The sequence below is a fragment of the Myotis nattereri genome (genome assembly GCF_964212035.1).
Source record: "Myotis nattereri genome assembly, chromosome: 3".
Lineage (NCBI taxonomy): Eukaryota > Metazoa > Chordata > Mammalia > Chiroptera > Vespertilionidae > Myotis > Myotis nattereri.
Window position 1 is genome coordinate 127,146,362 of NC_138077.1, and position 27,096 is coordinate 127,173,457.

The following is a 27,096-nucleotide window of genomic DNA, read 5'->3' on the forward strand; positions in this document are numbered from 1 at the left end:
TGCTTCGGCCGCTCTCCTCTCCTCACACACAAGGCCCTTCGCTCCGGCTACTTTCTGGGCCCGCCATGCCGTTCTCGCTCTCCCTCTTCTCTCCCCAGTACTACAGTCACAGGCCCAGCCAGAGTGAAGACAGGGCCTGTCTGAGACTCCTCAGGGGCAGGCACTGCAAGAGATTCAGACTTGTCTGTGGGCCTTTCAATTCCATTTATTTCAGTCCAATGCAATGCAATGCAGTGCAACGCAACTCAGTGCATGTCAGAATAAGAAAAGCCCTGGGAGCCCATTACAAGCCCCCACCTGCGGAAACCAGGCCCGGTTGCCGAGGGTGGAAGGACCCCACTCACTGACCAGGGTAATGGCGGGTAGTCACAGGAAGCTTTAGTCTCAGCACCAAGCACCCGCTACAGAGGCCCCCTGGATCGCTGCAGCTGCCCAAGGCTCTTGAGGCCCCTCCCCACAGCTTACCCGGGCCATCTCCTTACGATGAAACTGGAAACCACTAAGAATGGGTTGCAACCAGCAGGTCACAGGGGCTCCCGAGTGACCTCACCCAGGGTCACTGTCTCCCAGCCTCAGTCACCGTCTGTGATGGGGTCACAGCAGGCTCAGCTGATGCACCTACGGCCCTCTTGGGGGGGACCCCACACCCACCCTACCGGCTGGCAAAGGAGGCCTGCTTGGCCTTAGTGCCCTCTCCGCCGGAAACCGTGCACAACAGCTGTTCACAAGCCACAGCCCTGGCTCGCAGACACTCCCGGCGAGGACGTCCAGCAGGAGCCAGCTGAGAACCCAGGTGCTGTCCTTTTCACAAGGAGCAAAACAGCGCAGAAGGACAGCCAGTCTCCAGGAGCCGCTCGTCCAGGGGTTTCCTGTGGCAGCCCCGGCGGAGTGCAGCCCGGGCACCTGGGGACCAGGAGATGGCAGAGTTGCAGGAGGTCTGATGTCAACGTCAGTGCGTCTCCCTCCTCCTGCGTCTGAAACAACAAAGGGAGAGAGTGAGCTCCCAGCAGCCTCAGGATGGCCCTTGATTCACTGCCCTGCAGCTGGACAGAGGCGCCCGGCGGGGGACAGTGGAAGACACTGCATGCTGCTCCTATGAAGCCCAGCATTTCTCACCATGAAAGACCCAGAGAATCTCCCCTCACGCCCCTTCCTCCCCCGAAGAAACAAATGAAAACTCGAGGATTTGGGGTTTCAAGTTTCTAACTTAGTCTCTTCTGTGGTTCCCAAAAGGAAGGACAACTACTGCGCCTCTCTGGTGGGTTTTAGTCAGACTGCCATGCATGCCCGGAGAATCTGGCCTATGACGAAACCCAAAAACTTAGCCGTGCTCCATGAATAAAGCAGGAAACACCAAGGACAAAGACTCATCTGGGCAGATTAGGAGGGCTTGCTTTGTAACTGAGTCAGCGCTCAAATATCTCACTCATTCTTTCATTCATTCAACAAATATTTATGAAGCTGTCACGGGTGTGGTCCTTGCTCTCATGGGACTCGCAGCCCAGTGGGGAAGACACACAACCTATCACCAGGATTCAATCCAGTCCTTGTGAACGGATACTAAGCCCAAGGCATCATGGGAACAGACTCCTAATTGTGGCGCATGGGGTGGGGGCTGGGGGTCCTTAGAAAGCTTCCTTCAAAGAGATGACAAGAAAACTGAGTTGAAAAACTCAACAAGACCCCTCCTTTCCCAAGTCTCCAGTATCAACATCACACTAAAGGGACGGTCAGCAGCATCAGGTGCCTCTCCACTTGCTGCACTGAGAAGGGTGTGAATTACTGCCATGTCGTTCCGCCGAAGAAACAGACTGTGAATCTAATCACAAGGAAACTGCACACAAGCTCTAGCTGGCGACACTCTGCAAAGTGACAGCCTGTCCTGAAAAACGCTAGTGTCCCGGCTGAGGAAACGTCTCAGATGAAAGGGGCTAAGGAGACATGCTCGCATTTACACACAGCACATGGGCTGGGCCTGGTCCGGCAACAGGAGAAAATAACTGTGAGGGTGTCGCCTGCAGATGACCAAACATTGCACTGAATTTGCTGATCTTGATAACTGTAATTTGGTTGTGCCAGAGACTGTTCTTAGGATATCAACTCTGGTGTATTCAGGGGCAAAGGGCCGTACTGTCTGTAGTTCACTTGCAAATAGATCAGAAAAAAATGTGTGTATGTATATGTGGCAAATGTTAACAATGATCTGGGTGAAGGTGAGGGGTATAGGGAATATCTTTGTACTATTTTGCAACTTTTGAGTAAGTTTAAAGTTGTATCAAAATGAAAGGTGACCCCCAAACAGGGTGCTCAACCAGCAGGCAGGGGCAGGTGGGGAGGGCGGGCTGTGCAAGGCGGGGAGTGGCAGCAGTGTGGTGCACAGGGACTCGCACTTAGTCTATTCCGTGGTTCCCAAAAGGAAGGACACTACTGCGCCGCTCTGTTGGGTTTTAGTCAGACTGCCACGCATGCACGGAGAATCTGGCATATGACGAAGCCCAAAAACTCGCCATTCAGCTGGGACACAGGTCCGAAGAGGCCTCGTGAGAGGTCAGGCTCGAGGTTCAGGGAGGCAAGCAGCAGAGGTCTGGTCTGCGTCCTGCAGGCTGTGGAACTGCTGAAAGGCTGGAAGCGGAGAGAGCACAGGAGCAGGCAGGGCCCCGTGAAGGGGGTCACAGCGGCGCTTGCCGGCACAGGAGCCTGGGTCCCAGCTCCCACTCACGCGGGGCCAGCCTGCACCACCACGGGCTGCTGCATTCGCCAAGTGCTCCCTTCACGTGTAGGACTGAGCTAGGGCTTCAGGATGAGGCCAGCAGGGCGGCAGCAGGGATGGGAGAGGAGACTTGAGACTGCTGCGAGGTAGGACGGAGGAGGACCTGTAAACAAGGCCTTTCCCCTAGAAGTGGCTGCACCCAGTGAACACCGAGACGGCAGTTCAGGGAAGGGAGACGCCCAGTTCCCATGTGGATTTGAGGGGCCTTTGTGACACCGGGTGTTTGGCTGGATGAGTCTGATCTCCCAGGAGAGGTCCAGGAGCTGTGGCCGAGCGCTGGACGGGAGGGACCATGGAGGCCACTGCCTGTGTCCACGTTCTGGGGTCTTACTATTTCTTACTAGCTGGGTGAGCACCGGCAGGAGGTTTATTGCTTGTGCTTCAAGTTCCCCAACACGGTGACACCAGAACTTATCTCAGATAGGGCTGGCTGCCCTGCGAATGAAATGACAGAGCACGAGTGAAATGCTACGAGTCCCCAGATCAGAACACGTGCTCCAATGGATCAACCGCCGCCATCACAACTTCAGTTGGCCTCTCAGGCATCCAGCAAGAGGATAGGAAACAATAGGAAGGGGCAAGGAAAGCAGCCCCACTCTGTACAGGGAAAAGCTTACCCCGTCCCCATCCCGGCTCACCAGCATGTGCTGCCCTGCCATGCATCTGGTTAAGGGCTTCCTGGGGGCAGGCAGGTGAACCAGCTCACATTGCAGCAGGAAGTACCTTCAGGCTCCTGAGGAGTTTGGCAGTAGAGTTTTGTAAGAACCAGTGGTGCTTATTAAGATGTGGATCCCAGGCACTGCTCAGGGCTCAAGTCAGATCTGGGGATGGTGCCCTGAACTCTGCACTTCAAACACACATCCTCCAGTCCCCTTCCCTCCACACCTCTCCCTCACCTTTTGAGTGGTTAAGTTTTTGAATGCTTCCTCAGATCAAGAATTGTTGAAGGGAGGGAGAGAACTAATGGCAATTATTCTAATCCTATATCTCAAGTAATCATTTTGGACCCTTTAATTTATATCCTATACTAGAGGCCCAGTGCACAAAATTCATCTACTGGAGGGGGGGTCCCTCAGCCCAGCCAGGGACCTATCAGTCAGACATCCATAGCGCTGCTGCAGAGGCAGGAGAGGCTCCCGCCACTGCACTCGCCAGCCATGAGCCCAGCTTGTGGGAGTGCACTGACCACCAGGGGGAAGCTCCTGCATTGAGTGCCTGCCCCCTGGTGGTCAGTGCGCATCATAGCAACTGGTCATTCCACCTTCGGGCCGAAACCGGCTCTCTGACATTCCCTGAGGGGTCCTGGATTGTGAGAGAGCACAGGCCAGGTCGAGGAACCCCACCGGTGCACAATCAGAACTGGGGAGGAACATGGGAGGTTGGCTAGCCGGGGAGGGACCGTGGAAGGGCTCCAGGGCATGTCCGGCCTGTCTCACTCAGCCCTGATTGGCCGAACCCCAGCAGCAAGCTAAACTACCGGTCAGAGTGTCTGCCCCCTGGTGGTCAGTGCATGTCATAGTGACTGGCTGACCAGTTGACTGTCTGCTCCCTGGTGGTCAGTGCACGACATAGCAAGCGGTTGAATGGCCTTCACATATCATTAGCATAATTCTCTTTGATTGGTTGAATGGCTGACCTGACACTTAGTATATTAGGCTTTTATTATATACTAGAGGCCCGGTGCACAAAAATTTGTGCACTCGGGGGGGAAGGAGGGGTCCCTCAGCCTGGCCTGTGCCCTCTCGTAGTCTGGGACCCCTCGGGAGATAATGACCTGCTGGCTTAGACCTGCTCCCGGGTGGCAGAGGACAGGCCCAATCCCTAGGTGCAGCCCCTGGTCGGGCTCAGAGCAGGGCCGATTGGGGAGTTGGGGCACCGCGCCCTGTCATGCACAGAGCAGGGCGGATTGGAAGGTTACGATGCCACCCTCAGGGTAGGGCCGATTGGGGGGTTGGGGCACCGCCCCCTGTCACACTCAAGGCAGGGTCGATGGGGAGGTTGTGGTGCCACCCCCTGTCACGCACAGAGCAGGGCCAATCAGGGGGTTCGGGCGCTGCCCCGTCACTCACAGAGCAGGGCCCATCCGGGGGGTTGGGGCTCTGTACCCTGTCACGCACAGAGCAGGGCCAATCAGGGGGTTGGGGCGCTGCCCCCTATCACGCACAGAGCAGGGCGGATCAGGGGGTTGGGGCGCCGCCCTCTATCACCCACACAGCAGGGCCGATCAGGGGGTTGGGGCGCCACCACTGTCACACTCAGGGCAGGGCCGATGGGGAGGTTGTGGCTCTACCCCGTCACACACAGAGCAGGGCCCGTGGGGGGCGGGGGGGGAGGTTGGGGCGCCGTACCCTGTCACACACAGAGCCGCAGGGTGACCAGGGGGTTTGGGCGCTGCCCCGTCACACTGATCCCGGTGCTGGGAGGCCTCGCTGCTCCGCTGATCCCGGTGCTGGGAGGCATATTACCCTTTTACTATATTGGATAGAGGCCTGGTGCATGGGTGGGGGCCGGCTGGTTTGCCCTGAAGGGTGTCCTGGATCAGGGTGGGGGTCCCCACTGAGGTGCCTTGCCAGCCTGGGTGAGGGGATGATGGCTGTTTGCAGCTGGTCACACACCCTTCAGGGTGGGGGTCCCCACTGGGGTGCCTGGCCAGTCTGGGTGAGGGGCTGAGGGCTGTTTTCAGGCTGGCGGGTGACTGAAGCTCCCAACTGCTCCTTTCTTTTTTTTTTTTAATCTGGGCCAGCTTTAGCTCTGGCTCCAGCTCTGAGGCCTCTGCTGCTGAAAGCAGGTATCTGGTTTGTATGGGTTCTATAATCGAGACACTGTATCAACTCCAGCTCTGAGATCCCGGCTAGCTGAAAGCAGGTTTCTGGGGTTTTGTTTAGCTTCTATATTTGTTACAATGTTTCAAACTGCAAGCTCAGAGGTCGGCAAGGCAGGCGGGGAACGTTGGAGTCCTCCATCACTGAAGCAAGCAAGCCTCATGTTAGCTTCAAGCTGCCTGGCTGCTGGCCGCCATCTTGGCTGGCAGTTAATTTGCATATCACCCTAATTAGCCAATGGGAAGGGTAGCGGTCGTACGCTAATTACCATGTTTCTCTTTTATTAGGTAGGACTAGTGGCCCGGTGCATGAAATTTGTGCATGGGGGGTGTCCCTCAGCCCAGCCTGCACCCTTTCCAATCTGGCACCCCTTGGGGGATGTCCAACTGCTGGTTTAGGCCCAATCCCACAGGATCCCTAAACCAGCAGTTGGACATCCCTCTTGCAATCTGGGACCACTGGCTCCTAATCGCTCACCTGCCTGTCTGCCTGATTACCCCTAACCACTCTGCCTGCCGGCTTGATCACTCCAACGGCCCCCCCTTGCCAGCCTGATCGCCCCAACTGTCCCCCGCTGACCTGCTTGCCCTCAACTGCTCCCCCACCAGCCTGCTCACCCCCAACTGCCCCGCACTACCGACCTGATCGCCCCCAACTACCCCCCCTGCTGGCCTGCTCACCCCTAACTGCCTCTGCCTCAGCCCCGCCACCATGGCTTTGTTCGGAAGGACATCTTGCCTCCCAGAAGTTCTCCTGGCCTAATTAGCATATTACCCTTTTATTAGTATAGAAGATAATAAAAGACTAATATGCAAATTGACTGAATGGTGGAATGACAGTTCGCTATGACGTGCACTGACCATAAGGGGGCAGATGCTCAACGCAGGAGCTGCCCCCTGGTGGTCAGTGAGCTCCCACAAGGGAAGCGCTGCTCAGCCAGAAGCTGAGCTCATGGCTGGCGAGCGCAGCAGCGGTGGCGGGAGCCTCTCCTTTTAACGCAGCAGTGCTAAGGATGTCCAGCTGCTGTGGGGAGCAGGCCTAAGCCGTCAGTCAGACATCCCCTGAGGGCTCCCAGACTGCGAGAGGGCGCAGACCGGGCTGACAGACTCCACCCCCCCCCCCCATACACACTGAGTGCATGAATTTCGTGCACCGGGCCTCTAGTAATTCAATAATATATGTAAGGTTTTATGTGGTTAATTACCACAAGGAAGTTTATTTGGGTTCAAGAAAGAACTGACAGTTAAGCTATCCAATAATGGGATGGGCCACCTAGTTGGTGGAGGTGTCCCTAAGGAGCCCTGCACTGGCCAAGTAGCTGGATGGATGATTGTTAAGATTCTTTCTAACTCTAATACGCTATGAGGCTCCATTAAGTATGGGGGGTGGGGGGGGGGGGGTAAAGGAACACCTTTTAAAAATAATTTCACAATTCTAGAAAAAAAAAGTTGATGGTTTTCAGTTGGCTGTCAACTAAATATTGCTTATGTAGTGAGGAAAAGAAACATTCATCAACGAGAAAATTAGTTATTCTATTCTGGGCTAGGCATTTAGATTAGGTGTGTTTTTTTTGTTCGGGTTTTTTCATGTGATAGTTTTAAAAATTCAACAAAACACTTGACATATAGTGAGGGCTTTATAAATATTCACTGAATATTAGTAATAACTCTAATTACTATTGTCCCAATTTTACAGATGGAGAAACAGACTAAAACCAGTTAGTAACTTGTCTAAGATTATCTTGCCAGAAGGTGGGCAAGTCTTGATTCAAACAAATTCTAATTCCAACTGCAATTAACCATCTTACTATATTGATGTCCAATGAAAATATTTGCTCAGTTCATCCAAAATAAACACATGTATTGTATATATATGGAAATGATGGAGGCGGAGCAGAAGGGCAGTGGCTTTGTGTCTTCTAAGACCACGCTTCTCCCAGGAGACAAGATGAACACAGAGAACACACTGAGTGTGGTCAGCCAGCTCTAAGGTGACCCCCAGGGGGGGCTCTTCCAGCATTCACCTTTCTACTGACATGATCATTCAAATAACTTAAAAGCCCAAATAATTTCTTGAAGTCTTAGCAAAAGCAGTATTTTTCACTTTAATTTGATGTTTACTCTTGGGGTTGGGGTGAAGTACAGGCATACATAGGCTGATTGGAGTAGGTCGTTTGCTTAAGCAAACAATTCCTAACAGACTTATCTTCCCAATCCTTTGGCACCTTTCTGGCAATGCCAAAGGGCAGCCCTGGGAATGGGATGTTCATTGCTGTACCACTCATGAGCAGCAGGGGGCACCAAAATACATCCATGCTGACAGGTATCGGGAGCTTGGGAGTAATGGTTATGCTTTTCAAATGCCTTAGTATCACTTGGAGAATTCTTGCAGAGGAATATTAGATTTAAAATTATGAAAATGAGCTTAGTTATTTCAACTTGGTACCATTCAGTAAGCTTGTCATTATGAATTTAAGAGAAAAATATATAAGCTTACAACTCACTCACACTTTAGGGACTTTTCATTTTGAAGCTCTGGCTGTGATTTCCCTATTGTGTCACTTCCTTTTCTAGAACTCACCTAACCGATGCACATGCACACTTAGAGCAGCTCCAGACCACCTCCTAGGCGGGTTCCTGTTTCGTTTTGGTAAGCTCTTCCTGCTGCAGCTGCAATGTATAGCCAAGGGGCCATTGCAGCCACTCAATTCCCAAGGTGCAGCCCCCTGCATGGGCCTGGAAGGTTGTGCCTACATGCAGAGGTGACTTGGCATATGTGAACCAGAGCACGGCAATTCAACCACAGGCCTTCCATTCTATGAGGCAGCAGTAGTAACACATGAAGGCTCTGGGCAGATGGGCCTGTGTTCCAACCTCAAATTCGCCACTTAATAATTAGAGTGACTTTTAGTTATTTAACTTGGGTATTCAACTTCCTCATCTGCAAAATGGGGATGTGTATCCACTTCACTGCATGGTTGTGATAATTAAATCGTATTGATTAACCATCTACCATGTGCCATGTATTGTTTTTAGACATGGTGATCTGGTGACAAAGAAGACTGAATTCTTGCTGTCATGAAGCTTACATTTCCAGAGTGTGACAGGTAAGGGAAGGATAAGGAAGTTTCAGGCAGTGGTAAGGGCATAAGGACAACAGACAGGGTGCTGTGATGCAGGTGCTTGCCTTCGATGAGGGGAGCAGGTCAGGGAAGGCTAATGAATGGGCAAGGGATGATGCGGGGGCTGAGACCTGGGCAGAGGGACTTACTGACATGACCAGGGCCAGAGGGAAGCAGAGGGCCAGAGACAGGTAAGGACCAGATTCTGGAGGACCTACAGGTGATGGTGGAGACTCCATGTTCACCCAAGTGAACAGGAGAGGGTTCCCAGCCAGCAGTGACTACAGGTGGCTTACTAATTTTAAAAAGTAACAGATGGGAAGCTTGGGTCCTTTAAAGGAGAAATAATTTCAAGTATTTTCCAGTAATACTCTACCTTGATTTTCTCCGAATATGTAAAATGGCTATGCACTCAAGTTTTAAAAAGGGCTCATTTTCTTTTGGGGCTACAGAAAAGTTGCCCACAGCTCTGTGATTATCACCGTAAAAGTTTCAGGCAAATTTATCATTTATATTTATTTCTGTTACAAAATAACGTACATTACAAACATTTTGAAATGGAAAACAATCCACGTTGTTACAAAAACTGCTTTAGCATTTTGTATTTTTCAAATCTTGGGCAAATCTAAAATTTACTTAATACTGAGCATTTTAAGCACATGGAGAAGACATTTCAATGCTGGTCTCTAACATTACACAGTTAGAGACAACTCTCCGGTTGGCACAGCCCCTAATCAAGTTACTTTTCCCACTTCAGTTCTACCACTTTCAATAAAACCTTGAAAAGAAGGAAAGTCTAGGCACTACTAACTCACTGACACACAGATGAGAAAATTAAGTCCAAGGTCCATCTCTGCTCACTTACGAATGTTTAAATGGTCAGAGTATGCAGTCTCCACATTTACTGGGAACCCAAACTCTCAGTAGGGGGGTAGGAGGTATCTAATGACCATCACCTGATGTCAACTAGCTGCCAGCCGAAGAACAATGCACTCATCCTAAAGTATCTTTATTCTAAAACAAGATGGTTACTTAATACCCACATTTTACATGCAGAGAATGTGTGAAGCTTTTTACAAATTCCATGGGAAAATCAGATAACTATTAGGAAGTTGAATACCCAAATTTACTTTTAGTTTGTTTTTTTCTTTTTCACTTAATATTTTAGATTTCCTTTGTGCTTCTCATCCTTAAGACCCAGAAAAAAGAAAAAAAAAAGAAAAAAGACCTAGCAGTAACATGTTGACACTTACGAAACATTTTGTATCGCACACAAATACTTTGAAAACCGCCCTTCGTTACGGGACATGTAAGAAAGATGCATTTGACACCAGTTTTAAGTGGCAGGTCAGACGAGTGGATTTCCAAACAGGAAAGGCTGTGATTCCCAGATACTTCTAGAGCAGGGATACTTCTCAAAGCTGCACAAGAGTTTTATGGACTCACAACCCTCCTTTCACAAAGTCCTAAAAGACAGCCAGATAACATTCTCAGACAGTCAACAGCTAATACCCCACACTGCAGGAGCAAGTTCTGTCATAAGCAACTGGATTAAAACACACAGCTAGAGATCATGCCCAGCTGGCGTGGCTCAGTAGTTGAGCATTAACCTATGAACCGGGAGAGCACGGTTCGATTCCTAATCAGGGCACATGGCCGGGTTTCGGGCTCGATCCCCAGCGGGGGACCTGCAGGAGGCAGCTAATCAATGATTCTCTCTCATCATTGATGTTTCTATCTCTTGCTCCCTATCCCTCTCTGAAATCAATAAAAAAAATTAAACACACACACACACATTGCTAGAGATAACATTTCAAGTGTTCAAGCATTAGAAAACAGCAAACCCAAGATTTTGGGAAAATATGTAAAAAGATAAATTTTGAACCAGAGGTATTTTGCCTATACTGAATGATTTCATGTTTTTTAAGTTCTTAAATTGTTAGATTTTTGAGGTGGCAAGAACTGAATTAGCATTTTGTATTTTTCCCACTGAAGTGGGAAAAGTAACTTGATTAGGGGCTGTGCCAACCGGAGAGTTGTCTCTAACTGTGTAAGTTCTGCTAATTCATAGCAGAACTAAAAATTAGAAAGCACTTATTAATACTTACAGGTAAGTCATCATACCTGGGGCTCTTTAAAATTCAATGTGGGATAAATAGGAGCCATGCTACTGAAGAATGCAAAAAGTTAGACTGGGAGGTTTATGGAGGGAAATAAGCATCTGTGATTTCATGGTTTGGGGTTACAATACAAAAGTTAAGTAAAAATGAATCGCAGACAGAATGGCACTAAGACAGTTTAGGTCTCAAACACTAGGACTGAGGAAATACACAGCTAACAGATGAAGCCATGATGACCGCCATGAGAACCCTGCCAAGGCTGGTACAGAGCGGGAGGGGGCCTGAGGTGGGTTAGTCAGGAACGAAGGAGTTACATAAGAGCAGGTCATAGAAACTAGGCGGAATTTGGAGGGTGGTGGTCCCTGGGTTATATGCAAAGTCGAGGCTGGAGAACTGAGAGTAAAGAAGGCTGGCTAGTAGGGAGCCATGAGATCCTAAGGGAACGTTTTGGGGGGCAGAAGCTAAATTGAAGGAAATTTAAAAGACTGAAAGCCTGGAGAGGAAAAGGAAACCAATTGCTTAGGATATATTTTTACAAAGAGGGAAAACAAAACAAACCCGAGAGGCAGATAAAGGGGCAAGAGAATCATGCAAAAGAGTCAAGACAGGAAGGTTTTTGTAAAGGTGGACACAGCAGGAAAGCAGTCAGAGATGAGAGAGGGTGACAGGAAAGGAGGTGCACGACTGAGGGTCCAGTCTCAAAAACCTGGAAGATAGGACCTGGTGACAGTAAGAGTCAGTAAGAGTGGTGAACGCTTGTGTAGACTGTAGTTAGCATTGTCTTCACTGTGCAGAAATGACCAAGAGCCCACATTTACAGGATATCTCCTTAAAAACAGCCCTGTTGCCACATGTGAAAAGCCACTGTAGTGGTTTCTGAAATGAGAGTAATTCTAGGCAGGGTGTAAACCTGGTGTAAACCAGGTGTTACCCAGGTGGGTTCAACTAAGGTCAAAGACAAGTGAAACCAATCTCATTCCACCATGCGGAGTGATCCTGCCGCCACTGTTCTCGCAGACAGCTTCAGGACCAGCAGTCTACAGCTGGTTGGATTTACTTTCCCTTTAGTGGACAGTGCCATCAGCTTTTACGGACTAATTTACAAATGCATAATAGTACTTTTAGCCATGAAAAGTTAACAATTATGAACAGTATGAAATATTAAATGCAAGACCTTATAATACATACGACTCTAATAATAAACCCAGGGGGTTCACGGGCAGGGAAGTCCTAGTCTCACATGTACTGAGGATCACTGGTTCAAATCTTGTGCCAAGGGTCATGGCAACAGATCCTTTCAAGACAGCCACTGTTGAAGAGTATTTATAAATGTAGCTTGACTTTGAGCAGTGCCAGAGAGATGTCTACCTCAGAGAAAACAAGCAAATCCCAAATGATGCAACCAGAACACAGGTAAGTATATTTTGTGCATTAATGTGAATGTGCTTCCAAACAAAGTGTACATATACCCTTTTCAAACCAAGGTGGAGAAGGCAATGGACCAAACCTGCAGTGTGGGTACCTCTGGTCTCCTGGAGGCTGTTCCATCATAGATAAGGAGTTGCCTAGGGTAGTTGTGAGGACTGAATGAGAATGCATGCGGAAGAGCAGAGCATGGGCCTCAATCCAAACACTATTTCTGTTTAAAATATTTCTCACACTGCTTTCTAAAATGCCTTTAGAGCTGGAGCACCTATTATGACAATGTCACTAGGATGGGAGACCACACAGATTTCTGAAAAACAATATGTAAGTCTCTTTTGTTTATTAAGTGGCTTATAAATCTGAAAGAAATTCTAAGTTCCAAAAAATAGAAATACTGGAAAACATGTAGCCTCTCCAAGTGTCTGAAAAAGGTAATTCTCAATTGGATGTGTGGGTTTTAACAGACTTATTACAAGAACTCCTCTTGGCAGTCTTATTACTCTGATTCATTATTAAATCCACAGAACTACCTATATTTCATGTTCATCTTGAGACTTTTACTCTGTAGTTTAAAAAGAACGCTGTTTAACTTTTCTACACAGAATTTAACTATCACTCCACATCTAAGTCCAAAGAGTACCATATGCACTTCCTTCCCTTCGCATGCTTCACAGAATGCTGTGACAACCCAGCGCCCACAGCGCCTCACTCACATGGCTTCCTTTGCACTGGGCAATGTGCTAAGCACCCAAAACTGAAGCACAGAGAGGTTATTTGCCTCCAACTAAGAGGAGGGAGCTGGGACTTTGAGCCCAGGCAGCCTGACATGAGTCCATTCTATACCTTAGTTCATTTTTTTTTTTTTTGAGTAAACTAGATTTAAGGAAGAATCACTTAACATTGTATTAACATTGTAGGTAACAGAATCAGGACAATTTGGAACTGACACTTGATTTGTTTCTCAATTTTACAAGCACACATCAAAACTCTAAAGATGAGCTGCCTTCTGAAAGTCACTGTTGGTTAGAGGCCAGGGCTGACTACATCGTAATCCCCAAGCTGGCATACCACATCACCTCTCTATGCAACTTCTCAGAACTACCAATGAGATTGGATTATCACCAGGAATATTTCTGAACACAATGCCATGGAAATATTTGGCCCACATTTTCTTATTTGTTTGAAAACCTTAGGTTTCCACCTGAAAACCATGAACTAGAACCTGGGAATAAAAAGCAAACAAGATATAAGCTCACAGCCCAGCAGAAGGAGATAGACATGTCAACAAGATGATAGGTTGTCATGGGTACCACACAGAAATCTACATAAGGAACAGGAGGAGAATAAGAAAAGATCTAGTCAAATCATCTTTGGTTGTGATATATGAACTTAACCTGTAATCCCAGTTCTATAATTAGCTGACTGTATAACCCAATGAATAGATACCTACTTCCCTCTCATCTCTAACATGAGGATGTATCTTTCAACCCTTTACAACTTGAAAATACAAACTAGAAAACCTATTTTGATGAAAATGTTTTTAAAGACTATTTCTTTAAATCAAGGGGACATTTAAAGAGATGTCATTGTTAGAGATTGAAAGTAGGGTATATGTGGATAACTAAATTATCATATTAAAATGCAGTATCAAATTCAAAAAAATTATATGTACATACCACAACATTAACAGACAAATCCATTTATAACAGCTCAGAAGACTCTGGGGTTTGTGTTCTGGAGTTGAGTGGCACTCATGCACTACTGTACAGTACCGCAAGTGTGTACATATGGTATATTCCACACTGGGGTTATTTGAACTGATTGCTGGACTCTGGAAAACCAAGCATTTGTAAGCTGCCCAAATGCTTGGTTTTATGAAATTTCCTTCTGAAACACAGTGCAGGGGAAAGAACGTGTGTTTTTGAATAAGACAGCTCTGAATCCATATTGAATGTGTAACCTTGAGCAAGCTACTTAAACTCAGGAGATTTCGTTTTTTCCACCTGTAAAATGAGAACAGTTATCAGCTAGCTTCAGTGAATTGTTGTGAAGGTTTGAGATGAATGAAAGTCCCAACTGAAAACAGTGCATGGCTGATGTTTAATAAATGAGTTCCTTTCTTACTGTCTTAAAAAAGGCAGCTAAATAGTACCCACACCTTAGCACTGTATTCCTCAATAATCCCTAAAAAACAAAACCTACTTTCAGAGCTTCAGGTATATAATTAGTTACTGTAAAAGCCTATGTTTTTGATTAAATGAAAAAAGGACAAAATCATGCAAACCCTAATTACTTAGATCTTTGCAAGTTAGTTCTTACGTCTTATTAGCCTCTCCTAATGTCCTCTAATGATGTTCTAGAGCAGTGGTTCTCAACCTTGGCTGCACATTAGAATCACCTGGTAATCTTTTTAAAATCCTGATTGCTGGGCCTCATCCTCCGGAACTTCTGTTTCTTTGTTACTAATGTTGTGGCCCCACCCCATAACAAAGAAACAGAATTTCTGGAGGATGAGGCCCAGAAATCAGGATTTTAAGATTCCCAAGTGATTCTAATGTGCAGCTAAGGTTGAGAACCACTGTTCTAGAGAGAAACTTAACAAAACCTAACCTTTCACTTATACTAGTAAGGGTCTTGCATATGTATCACCTTGCTCCTCACTAAAGCTGGAGATCTAATTCAAAGTAGGATATCTCTATATATAAAAGCCCAGTGACTGGAATGGTGGAACAACTAGAACAACTGGTGGCTATGACGCACACTGTGGCAGCCAACCAGCCTGATCCGGGCCCCAATCGGCCCCCAACACCCTGACTGGGGGGCGGGGCCAGCCAGCCAACCACCCTCGACCCCTCCCGCCCCACTGGCCAGGCCTGATGGACCCCCATCGGGGCAGGCTGGCAAGACCCCACCCGTGCACGAATTCGGGCACTGGGCCTCTAGTTATTTAATAAAATCCAAACAAATTTATTAATTTTACAACTATAAATGATGTGGTTAATTATTTCAAGTGTATCAGGAAGTTTTCTTTTTCTTGTTTTATTTTATTTATTTATTTTTTTAAATCCTCATCTGAGGATATTTTCCCATTGATTTCTGAAGACAATGGAAGAGAGGGAGAGAAATATCAATGTGAGAGAAACACATCAATTGGCTGCCTCCTGCACAAGCCCCAATGAGGACCCAGTCAGGGAGGAGCCTGCAACCGAGGTACATGCCAGAACTGAACCCAGGAGCCTTTGGCACACAGGCCAATGCTCTACCCACTGAGCCAAACCGGCTAGGGCGCCAAACCGGCTAGGGCAGGAAGTGTTTTAAAATTAAACTAACATCTAATTTTGAAACTGAAATACTGAAAAATCAAGGGTGTAACCTATTAAAACCTTGGTGAGAGATGATGCATAGTGCTGAGTTCATGATTAAAAAAAGAAAAATCACATTATTTAAATGCACTAAACAAGTAAATTTTCCTTCATACCAAGGGTATGGATATCATTGTATCACAAAAGATGAATGCTTTAAGAGCCTTGCATATTATATTACATTTATCTACTACTGTAGCTCCAAAGTAACTCATCATTAAATCAAAGTTTTGACATCACATTACCACCACTTACTTCTCCCAAACAGAGCCAAAATACAATTCCAGGCTGATGCATTGCAAATACACCTTTAAGGCAGTGGCTTTTAAATATATATTTAAGATCTAAATTTGTCTTTTCCTATCAAAGTCACTATGATCTCAAGCTTATTTAAAATTAAAAACATCACTAAAATCAAGTCAAGGCTCCTTTCCTTGTGATTTCTGTTTTCCTCAGGTTTCTACCTGGGAGGTCCCATTTCCCTTCCCCACTCCAACACCTTAGAGGGCAGGAATAGTTTTAAAAGTCATTTGCTATTGATATCCATGAAATGAATGATGAAGCTATACAACCAAAGCAAGATCCACGCTTTATAAACACATATTCTCACATGTCTGAATTGATACACAAGATTCTTAGTTCATTTTACAGATTCTGAAACCAAACTGTTCAAATGGTAAATTCTGAAACCATGGTTAATGTAGCAAATGAATATTTCAAAACAAACAAAAACTTCATCCAAATATTTACATTTAAAAAATAGACTACTTATTAAGTGTGCTTGAACAAACCATGTGTGGAATTGAATTCCATTTATTACAGAGTTAGTTCCTGCTAAACACTTACTGATACTAGAGAAGACGTCCCAGCACCTGAGTTTTCAAGTGTTCCTAACCTATGCTAAAAAAATAAAACATGACAAATAATTTCTGAGGCACGAACTTGAACCTCAGAAAAGGATGAGCTAGTATGTAAGGCAAATTACTTAGGGTTTGGAAGGGGTGGCACCTGGCAGTCAGAGTGGTTTTGCCACTCTCAGCATTACCAGGTTGTTGATAAAATTCTCTAGAGGTCATTTAAATTCTGTAATCACACCTCACTGCATTATGTTCTAGTAGTTTCACAAACTTGGGATGCTCACAAAAAATATCTGGGAATACATTCCTTGAGAAGTTGGAAGGGCCTCCTTATTACATTTAGCAAAAAACCATGCAGTCTCTTAGAGTTCATAGAGCTTTTTCAAAATAAACTGATTTTTCAGCCCAATTAAAAACTCAAACACTTTATATTACAGGTATAGAAGTTTATAGTGCAGCAATGCCAACACAAATAATTTGACACCTTCACCCCTACTTGCAATGTGATTAATAACTATACAATGACTTCTATTTTGTCATTGACTTTGGCTCCGATGTTTAAATACTTAAACAACTTGGAAAGATTTTGTGTGTGTGTTTTGTCTCTTTTCATTGTTTTGTGTGGGCATGGGTACAGGTGGGGAGTGGTCAGTTCATTATAATGAAGACAATCAGGAATTGACATACCATTTCCTTACAAAATATACACGGAAGAATATGGCTTAACGATAGAGGGAAAAGTCTCTTATGTGTTCCTTCTATTATACTTTACCCTTTAGCTAGTCTAACAATGATGCCAAACTTAATACCTAGGGCAAGAGTAACTCTCTAAGTGAATTTTATGAAGTCCAATTTAATTTTGGTTTTTAGATACTGAGTGCTTAAAAGTTTGGAGTTCTTCAGATGAACTAAAAAAAAAAAGGTTTTATCAACAACCAAAATACCAAAAAGATTAGATAAAAAACAACTGATTAACCATCTAAAAAATACCAAACTAAATGTTCTTAAAACAAATTAGAATTAGTTGGAATATATCTCTGCCCTTATAAATTGGCCTTCTGCCTGGTCTGTAGTTAAGGCAACTTTTCTTAAGTAAAATACTTCTACTAAGGAGAAACAAATGATCTCTTCAAAAAAGAACTACGTAGGTCTACAATCATTCCAGAGCAATGCCTCAGGTAAGAAATAGAATAATGGTCAACACAACAACTCAGTTTCCACAAGCACACCATTTTCTTTTTGATAAAGAAAGAGTGGGGTGGATTTTATACCAAAATCAACAGAATTTTCATGTTTCACAATTTTGTTGCTAGAGATCCCTTGAACTCATTTGGGAAGTGTTCTAAGGTGCATATTATAGTAAACAGAAGCAAAGTACCAAAACTCTATTGCTAAAAAGCAGCTGCTCCTGCTTGTACCTTTAGAATACTAGTTGTAAAACAGCAACAATAACAACCAAATGCTAATTTGTTCTATCAATTGGGACTCTAAGGAGGAAAAAAATTGTTTTCTTTGAACAGTCCAACGTAGGACATCTATAATCATCTTGGATAAATAAGGACTTTAGGGAGAAAATGTCAACAAGAAAGGCAATTAACATATTCAGTATTCTAAAGGCATGCTTCAGGGAGTTCAACGATGATTCTGGTAAGACCAACTGCTCACATACACACACACACACACATAGATTTTAATGGTTTAAAAAACAAATTTGTTACTTTAGAAAAATGAATGCAGTGCACGTTCAAAAATATTATCGCCACAGACTCTGATTGCTCAGTCCACACACAAGTAGTAGTTGCCTTCTATGATGATATGGCTTCTCTGCACTAATTCCCATCAGGCCGAAAAACATTAGGGCAGGTTAAGTAAAGACTGAATTGTTGCACAAAGGAACATTTACTCATCAGATCCCACTGATCTCTTCTGTGCCCGCTTCCTGGGCAACCTTCTTGGTGAAGCTTTATCTGCAAGAAAAAAGAAAGTTTGAATTTGCCTATTATAGATACGCTAGATTCAAAATACATTTTAAAAAAGCATTTCCCTTCAACTTTACAATTAAGTTCAAAAAATAAACATACATGCAAAAATATGCCATCTAATAATAAATGCCTCTTTTCTAGTTTAGGTATTTTAACTAACCTTCCAAATAATCAATCCTTCAAGAGGTAACTGAATTAAAACAAAAACTTTTGCAATTAGGGTGGGAAAAGATACAATCTTAGTTACTGTAACATAGGAGCCACCATGCAAAATCTTCTTGAATTCTACAACTTAACATGATTATGCATGCATAAGTAAACACTTGGGAAACAGTGTAAAATGTACGAAGTTTGCAGCTCAAAAATATTTATATTGGTTACAAAATTAAAGACAGTATTTACAAATGCAGCCATGCAGTTGGCATAATATTGACACTTTCATAGGATTACCAAGAATAAGCAGTAGGAAATTAGATGGTATATCAATACTAAGACCATCCTACACACATAAACATTATGCTTTTACTTTTTTCTCTTTATATCTTATGTTAAGAGTCTTAGTGGGGACTATCAAACAAAAAATACATTGATAGTGAGTTTCTTCTACTTTCAGTAAGAGTCATCTTTAAGTTTCTTTAAAAAAGGAAGGGCTGAATTCTCTCTGACTATTGTGGCTTCTTATTTTGTAGGAGCATTTTTCAAATTAGGAAGATAAGCTCTCTTTGTGAAATAAGTAATTATTTTTCCAGTTTTTTTAAAAAAATGAAGGGCTGGAAAAAGATGGTTCACCAAAGTATGGGGTTCATTTGAAAGCATTTCATGAACAATGGTATGAAAAATATAATGTGCCTAAAAGATCTTAATTTTTATTTTCCAAAATTACTAGACCATGCCTATATTTTCAAAATACATAATAGTTTTATTAAGCATATTTAGAAACTAAAAATTCTTTTAAAAAATGTGTTTAAGAGTTAATGATTCAAATATTAAGACTAAGTCTACATGTCACATGAAAACCCACCTTTATTACATAAGTTAGTAATGTTATTTAAGGGGTTCAACTTATCTAAAACTGAGCATAGAAGCATTTTTATGATGAAGATAGCCTACAACTTTCATCAGATTTTCAAAAAGGTTAGACTAAAAACCACTGCCTTTACACAGTTGACCAATTTCCAAATAATTAAAAAACTAAACAATATGCTGAATATAATTTTTGAGGATTCAAAAAGCACTTTAGAATCTAATAGCCATCTGTGTGAATATTGCTGTTACTAAGCAGATGTGAAGGGGTGATCACTGACTTCCAACAATTTCAAACACCTGCAGCAGGTTTTTAAATACGGGAATGCATAGAATAAGCCTTCATCACCTGCCTGTGTAGCTCATCAAAGTTAGGAAGCAGACAAATGAGAAACAGAGTAAGAGCATTCTGGAGTCACTGAGTGTTTGGAAAAATGGCTTGTAATATCTCAACTCAGAGAGCGGCATTTTATTTCAGCAAAGAACAATGTGTATAATGATGCTTTTCAGCCCAACCCCCCACTTACCATCATCACCCAAACCCTTAAAAAAACTTAGAAATTAACTGTAGTAAAATCATATCTTCCTGCAATTTTTTTTCATTTTTAGATGACAAAGGCAAAATTTTAATGAAACTTATTAATAATCAAGAAAAAAACTTCTTAGCAATGACACCAAACTACCCTTCCTTCGTTTACATTCTCATGAGTGAGATAGATGAGTAAAAGCTCCTGCCAAGTTAAATATTGGCCTCTTATAATGTCCTACTCTTTATACCACCCCTCTCTCTAAAAGTAATTCCTCAAAGCTTGAGGCACCTTCCAGACAGGCCTCCTGCTCCATGACCTTCAAAATCTCTTTTGTTTTTTTCCATTCAATCCTCAAATATGCAAAGTACATGTCCTATTTTCAGAAGAAATGACTATTTTCCCTTGGCCAGTGTGGCTCAGTTGGTTGAGGGTCCTCCCATGTACCAAAAGGTCTCAGATTCAATTTTGGGTCAAGGCACATTGCCCAGGCTTGATTCCCAGTAGGGGGTATGCAGGAGGCAGCCAATCAATGTCTCCCCCTCAGAAGGAAGGGAGGAAGGGAGGAAGGGAGGAAGGGAGGAAGGGAGGAAGAGAGGAAGGGAGGAAGGGAGGAAGGGAGGAAGGGAGGAAGGAAGGAAGGAAGGAAGGAAGGAAGGGAGGGAGGGAGGGAGGGAGGGAGGGAGGGAGGGAGGGAGGGAGGGAGGAAGAAAGGAAGGAAGGAAGGAAGGGCGGGCTATTTTTCCTAAATTACCTGCAATTTGGCTCAACTCCTTTACTCTAAGAAAACCATGTTCTAGGACAGTGGTTCTCAAAATGTAGTCTGGACCAGCAGCCTCAAAATCACCTAAGAACTTAGATATGCAAATTCTTAGGTGTTACCTAAGACCTACTCAATTGGAAACTCTAGGGGTGGGGCTCAGCAAAGCTTAACAAGCAGTCTAGGTGATTCCGATGAATGTGCAGTTTAAGAACTACTGCTGTAAGGAATCAAGTATAAGAGGAAAAAAAAACCCAAGCATATAAAATTAAATAAAAATACTGTTATAGTTGAATTGAAAATATCAATATAAATTTGATTTGAAAAATATGTATGTTCTATCTCAGTTCAAAGAATGGGCCTAGAAACAATGTCACCCAGTATGAATGCCATTTCTAGTATCATCTAGGGGTCCTTGGAGAAATAGAATCATGACTAGCTCCGTGTTTAGAGCAGAGAAGGTACAAAAGTTTAGATTATCTTGTTGAGCTGGCTAGTAAGGAATCATTCAAAGATCAAAAGGCTAAGAATAGAGGCAATTCAAAAAGGCACCCAGAAGCCAAAACTAACAATTTGAGTATCAAAAAGAATATAGTTGGCCTGGCCAGTCCCTCAGTGGTTAGAGCGCCAGCCTGCGAACCTAAGGGTCTTGGGTTCCTTCCCAGTCAAGGGCACATACCTTGGTTGCAGGTTCCCCAGCCCTGGTAAGGGCGTGTGGGGGAGGCAACCGATTTATGTGTCTCTCTCACGTCGATGTTTCCCTTTCACATCCATGTCTCTCTCTCTTTTTAGAAATCAATGGAAAAAATATCCTTGGGTCAGGATTTAAAAAAAGAATATAGTTAACACAGCAATTCTATGAAAATCCGAATTTAGAGATGATAAAAAACAAAGGAGAAAATTAGAAAAAAGCTCATTTGTCATCATTTGGGTGCCTCTTTACTTTGAAAATTAGAGAATAAAGGGAAGAATTTAATTTAGCATTTATCCTTTTTCAGTAGGAACTGTGTTTTAGGGTAACCAAATAGTTTTAGTTGATTAGGGAAAGCTCTATGTACTTTAAAAAAGAATGACAGTAAGTAAAAAGTCAAAGAAATTTCAATTGAAAATTATCAACACCTCTGGCACATTGATTCATGAGAGGATCATCAACTGGTGAATGTTTAGAGAATTGGAAATCTGTGTGATGCCAAAGTGACACCCACAATAACTTCTAGGCTGAAGGCAGAAACACCTCACCTTCACCCTAATTTAGTGCTCAAGCTATCATCACTAATGATGGCACATGTTACTTGATGTGATGCAGAAGTACTCAAGAGTTATGATGTATGCCAATGATTTTCAACTGGAGTGATGCAAGAATTTTTAAAACATGCAATACCTGACTATTTAGTCAGGGGACCAAAGGGTCCCCTGAGTCTGTCAAATTAAAAAATGACAACAGCCAACACAAAAATTGACACCCAGTGTGAACGAATCAAAATTATACCTATGTATTCTGTCAGATCAGCAAAATAGTATTTTTTGGTATATTGCAGAAGTTTAGTAATTAATTAGTTCGTGTGTGTTATGAGATGAAAAAGGTGAAAATCACTGAAGTATGCTATTAGCCAGAATGATCAACTTAAGTCTAACCAAGCCTATAGATTTATCTTCTGGATTAAATAAAGTTTAGCTAAAGACACCAGGAAAAAAAACAATCTGGCAAATCTGGAGGGTAGGCCTTTTTAGAGCCTTATTCCTCAATGAATGTGATCAATGGGTCACCTGGGAGCTTGTCAGAAATGCCAATACTTCAGCCTCACCCTAGAGCAGCTGAATCCAAACCTGATCATAACAAGATTTTCAAGTGATTTGTATGCAATCAATGTTTGAGAAGCCCTTTCCTACAAGGCAAGTGGCCAATCTCTTGAACTGCTGTAAATTAAAAGGGACTCAAGGAATATAACAACCAGATACAATGTATCATCCTATATTGAAAAAAAAGTTATAAAGGATATTTTGAGACCATTTAAGAAGTTTCAATATGGACTGGTTATTACATATAATTAACAAAATAAATTTTTAAATAGGACAGTGTTTCTGAGAGAAAAATGATATTTCTTTGCAAAATGAAATACTTTAGAGGTACTGTGTATTGGACAGAAAAGGGGCTCTGTAATAAATCTAACACCAAGCAACCTTACAGGATGATCTGATTATAAATTTCTAACTGGGAAGGTCTTGCCTCAGGCCTATAACTTCCCTAGTAAAAGGTTATCTTTGCCTTAAGCAAGCCCTGTCCATTGTTTTGTTTTGTTTTTTTGGGTTTTTTTTTGGTGCACCTTTGAAATGCCCCCTTTTCAGACTCCTCAGGAGTGTAACCACCCTCAAAAGAGCACATACTCTTGTTAACTATCCTGTAATCAAATCATAGAGATTCCCCTGCCTTGCTTTCTCCCATGTTCAAATAATCTTCCTTATGGTCCCTCCTTAATTTTGAAATGTATAAGGGAAACTGAAAACTGTATATTCTGGGAGCACTTAGATCTTCCTTCCTGGCATATTGTCCAGTTTGGCTCAAACTCTTAAAAAAAAAATTACCTACAGGTTTGGATGTTTCTTAAATCAACACTAGAGGCCCGATGCACGAAATTTGTGCACGGGTAGGGTCCCTTGGCCTGGCCAGCGATGAGGGTCTTCCTTCCCCAGCTGCTGGCCGGGGCCTTCCTTCATTCCGTGCTACCCCCTGGTGGTCAGTGCACGTCATAGCAAGCAATCAAACTCCCGAGGGGACACTTTGCATATTAGCCTTTTATATATATAGATAGAAGATAGACAGAAAATGTCACCATATCTCTAATTTCAAAGTATGTTATATTGAGAATTTCATGGGCTCTTTACATTCAACAGATCTAATCCAAACTCCTCTCTCCTCATGCATTAGTGTTCCTCTTCCTATATTCCCTAACATTACAGGATCATCTTCCACCCAGCTGCCTAAGCTCAGAGTACTCTTTCACTCCTCCCTTAGACATCCAAACAGTCAGCAAAAGCCAGGTCTGCTCCACTTCTGAAATATCTTTCTACTCACTTTTATTATCACCAACTACCTTAACTTAGGCCCTATTGATTTCTTGCTTAAAAAAAAAATCATCTTCTAATAGCTTCTGCTTGCTAGCCATCCTCCATAAAACTATCATTTTCTTTTAAAACAAATTTTTTATTTCTCAGCTTTAAAGTATCTGATGGCTACTTTTTACCTAGAAGGAAAAGTCAAAAGTCCTTAGCATAGCACATAAAACCTTGAAGACGTCTTCTCACCCAACTTTTCAAAACTCTGGTCAAATGTCAACTCCTTCTGTGAATGATTTTCCCACTCTCCCAGGAGGAGGGTCCTCCTGTGCTCCTATTACTTCATACCCACTTTAGTAAAGTAATTATGTTTCAATAGAGAGCTCACTGAATAATATGGAAATAATAGGGAAAACAATTCAATTTGTAAATAAATTTGTAAATAAAACAATCTATAAACCGAGAAAGGACTTGAACAGTCAATTCACAGAAAAAGAAATACTGAATGGTAAATAAATATGTTTAAAGAAGCTACACCTCATTCTTAATTGTAATAAAAAAGATACCGTTTTTACCATTTACAGATTAAAACATTGATAATAACACTTGAGAATGGTAAGTGAGGAGAAGCACACAATATAGTAAAATGGCGAGAATATAAATTGGTGTTATGTTTTGGTAAGGAAGTGAGATATGTTCCTTAAAAATTAAAATGCACATAATTTTAGACCCAACTATTGTACTTTTAAGAAATTATCCCTTGTGAGAAGTGGGAGAAATGGGTGAAGGGGGTCAAAAAGTACAACCTTCCAGCCCAGCCAGCATAGCTCAGTGGTTAAACATCGACTTATGAACCAGGAGGTCACAGTTCAATTCCCGGTCAGGGAACATGCCCCAGTTGCAGGCCGATCCCTGGTAGGTGGCATGCAGGAGACGGCTGATCAATGATTATCTCATATCCCTCTCTCTTCCTCTCCCTTCCTCACTGAAATCAGTAAAAATATGTTTTTTTAAAGAAGTACAACCTTCCAGTTATAATGTAAGTCCCGGGATATAATGTATATCATCCTGACTATAGTTGACAATACTGTGCTGTATATTTGAAACTTGCTAAGAGAATAGATCAGCTGTGGGCAAACTACGGCCCGCGGGCCGGATCCGGGCCGTTTGAAATGAATAAAACTAAAAAAAAAAAAAAAGAACTTACCCTTTTATGTAATGATGTTTACTTTGAATTTATATTAGTTCACACAAACACTCCATCCATGCTTTTGTTCCGGCCCTCCGGTCCAGTTTAAGAACCCATTGTGGCCCTCGAGTCAAAAAGTTTGCCCACCCCTAGAATAGATCTTAATAGTTCTCATGACAAGAAAAGTATTTGTAACTTATGTGTAGTGATGGGTGTTAACTAGACTTACTGTGACAATTATTTTGCAATACACATAGAATTTTTAAAAATCATCAAGTTTGGCTAAAACGCTTAAAAAAAATTATCTACAGGTTTGGGTGTGCATAAATTTAAGAATCTTCATTTACAGCTTTTTAAAAAAATAAGTGCTTACATATGAGCACTTAGTATTATTTGATAATTTTGCTTCACTCACCTTTATTAATACTACCACTTTAGATAGCATAGTGCCTTTAATTGCACACTCATTTGAATCCTGGCTCCACCTCTTATCAGCTATATGGCAAGCTTCCTCATTACAGATTTAATTTTAAGATGGAAAAACTCAAAATAACAAACATCCTTCAATACAGAACAGGTTTAATCTGTGATGACACATTCATATAAAATACTATCTAGTTATGAAAACAATGAGGTAAATATGTTAGTAACTATCACAAAAAAATACCAAAAGCATGAAAACTCAGATTGTATAACAGTGTGTGCAATATAATTCCATTTGTACAAAACCAACAGAGGTCAATAGACATATATGCTGATATATGTATAGAAAATACTTAGAATAACATATAAGTACCAATTACTTATGAAAAATGGGGTCAGTGGAACCAGGTGATATCAGCTTTTCACTTCTGTACTATTTATTTTTTATGAGGCCCTATTACTGTCTTTAAAAACATATTTTTATTGATTTTATTGATATTTTTACATGTTTTTATTGAGAGAAAGAGAGGGGAGAGAGATAGATACATCAATGATGAGAGAGAATCATTGATCAGTTACCTCCTTATATGCCCCACATTGGGGATTGAGCCCACAACCTGGACATGTGTCCTGACAGGGAATCGAACTGTGACCTCCTGATTCATAGTTAACCACTGAGCCATGCCTGCCAGGCCCTATTACTTCTACATTCTTTTATAAAAATTAATATTCTAAATAACTGCATATGTAGTAATAAAACTGAAATATATCTGTTAGGAAAACTACCATGCAGTATTTTAGTTTTATTTTTTCAAACTATTCTGGGTAGTTAGTAGTTAGCAGTTCTTCCAACAAATTTAGTGCTAAGAAACTTTCATTACTCTTTAAGCTTATTGCAAAGTAGACCCCCAAATACATACAAAACACCATTAAAAAATAATTCACCTCACCTCTTCTACTTTGCACTGAAGCGACAGGAAAGAAAAGAGATAGGAAAAAGATTAGAAATATAGAGAATTACACATTTGTATATACACTGCAGATTTGGAAGCATTTCTAAATTAAGAACTACACAGAATAAAATTTTAAAGCATTCATTAAACATATACTAAATTCTATACAAGTATTGAAAAAGATGAGTGTTAAATAGCACTGACCAAGCACTTGTGCTAAATCTAAAATATTTAATTTCCATTTAAGAGAAAAAGTTCCCAGCCAAGTTAGTAAGAGTACTTACTGATCTGATTCAAAGTTTCCTGAGGAATCCAACTCATGTCAACATCATTCTGACTTGTTGTACCCATCTCTACTTTCTGTACAGGTCTCTTGCGCTAAGAGAACATAAAAACAGTACTTTAAAGGAGTTTCATTATACTGTTTACTGTAACTTTAAAAAGAGACCTATCAAGCTACTTAAGTATCTTAATTTAAGATATTTAAGAAATTATAACGAAATTATGTCCTCTTCTAGTTTTAAAACATATTCCTACTCAAGTTTTTTATTAATCAGAGGGGAAAATCATGTCTAGCACCAATTATAAAGAATAATAAAGGAATAAATCTTCAAACAATGATTTATTTTCAGGCTTTAAAGATATTTTGCTATGCTATAAAGCTTCATGTGTTATCAAGACTTTCTATGTATACAACAATTCTTTCCC

At 42.5% G+C, this 27,096-nt stretch overlaps 1 protein-coding gene across 2 annotated transcripts in view; it reads right to left on the reverse strand.

The window, feature by feature from the left end:
- Positions 1-180: 180 nt before the first annotated feature.
- SSR1 (signal sequence receptor subunit 1) overlaps positions 181-27,096 on the reverse strand; it is a 42,380-nt gene continuing 15,464 nt past the window's right edge. The window contains exons 7-9 of one of the 2 annotated variants that reach the window (XM_081085707.1): positions 26,673-26,766; positions 18,381-18,444; positions 181-974 (exon numbers count right to left, since the gene is read on the reverse strand). In XM_081085707.1, coding sequence (XP_080941833.1) covers positions 950-974; positions 18,381-18,444; positions 26,673-26,766 — 183 coding nt within the window. In that variant the 3' untranslated portion in view covers positions 181-949. Of the gene's footprint in view, positions 975-18,380; positions 18,445-25,881; positions 26,401-26,672; positions 26,767-27,096 lie in introns of those variants that run through there. The other variant, XM_081085706.1, reaches the window with a different exon arrangement.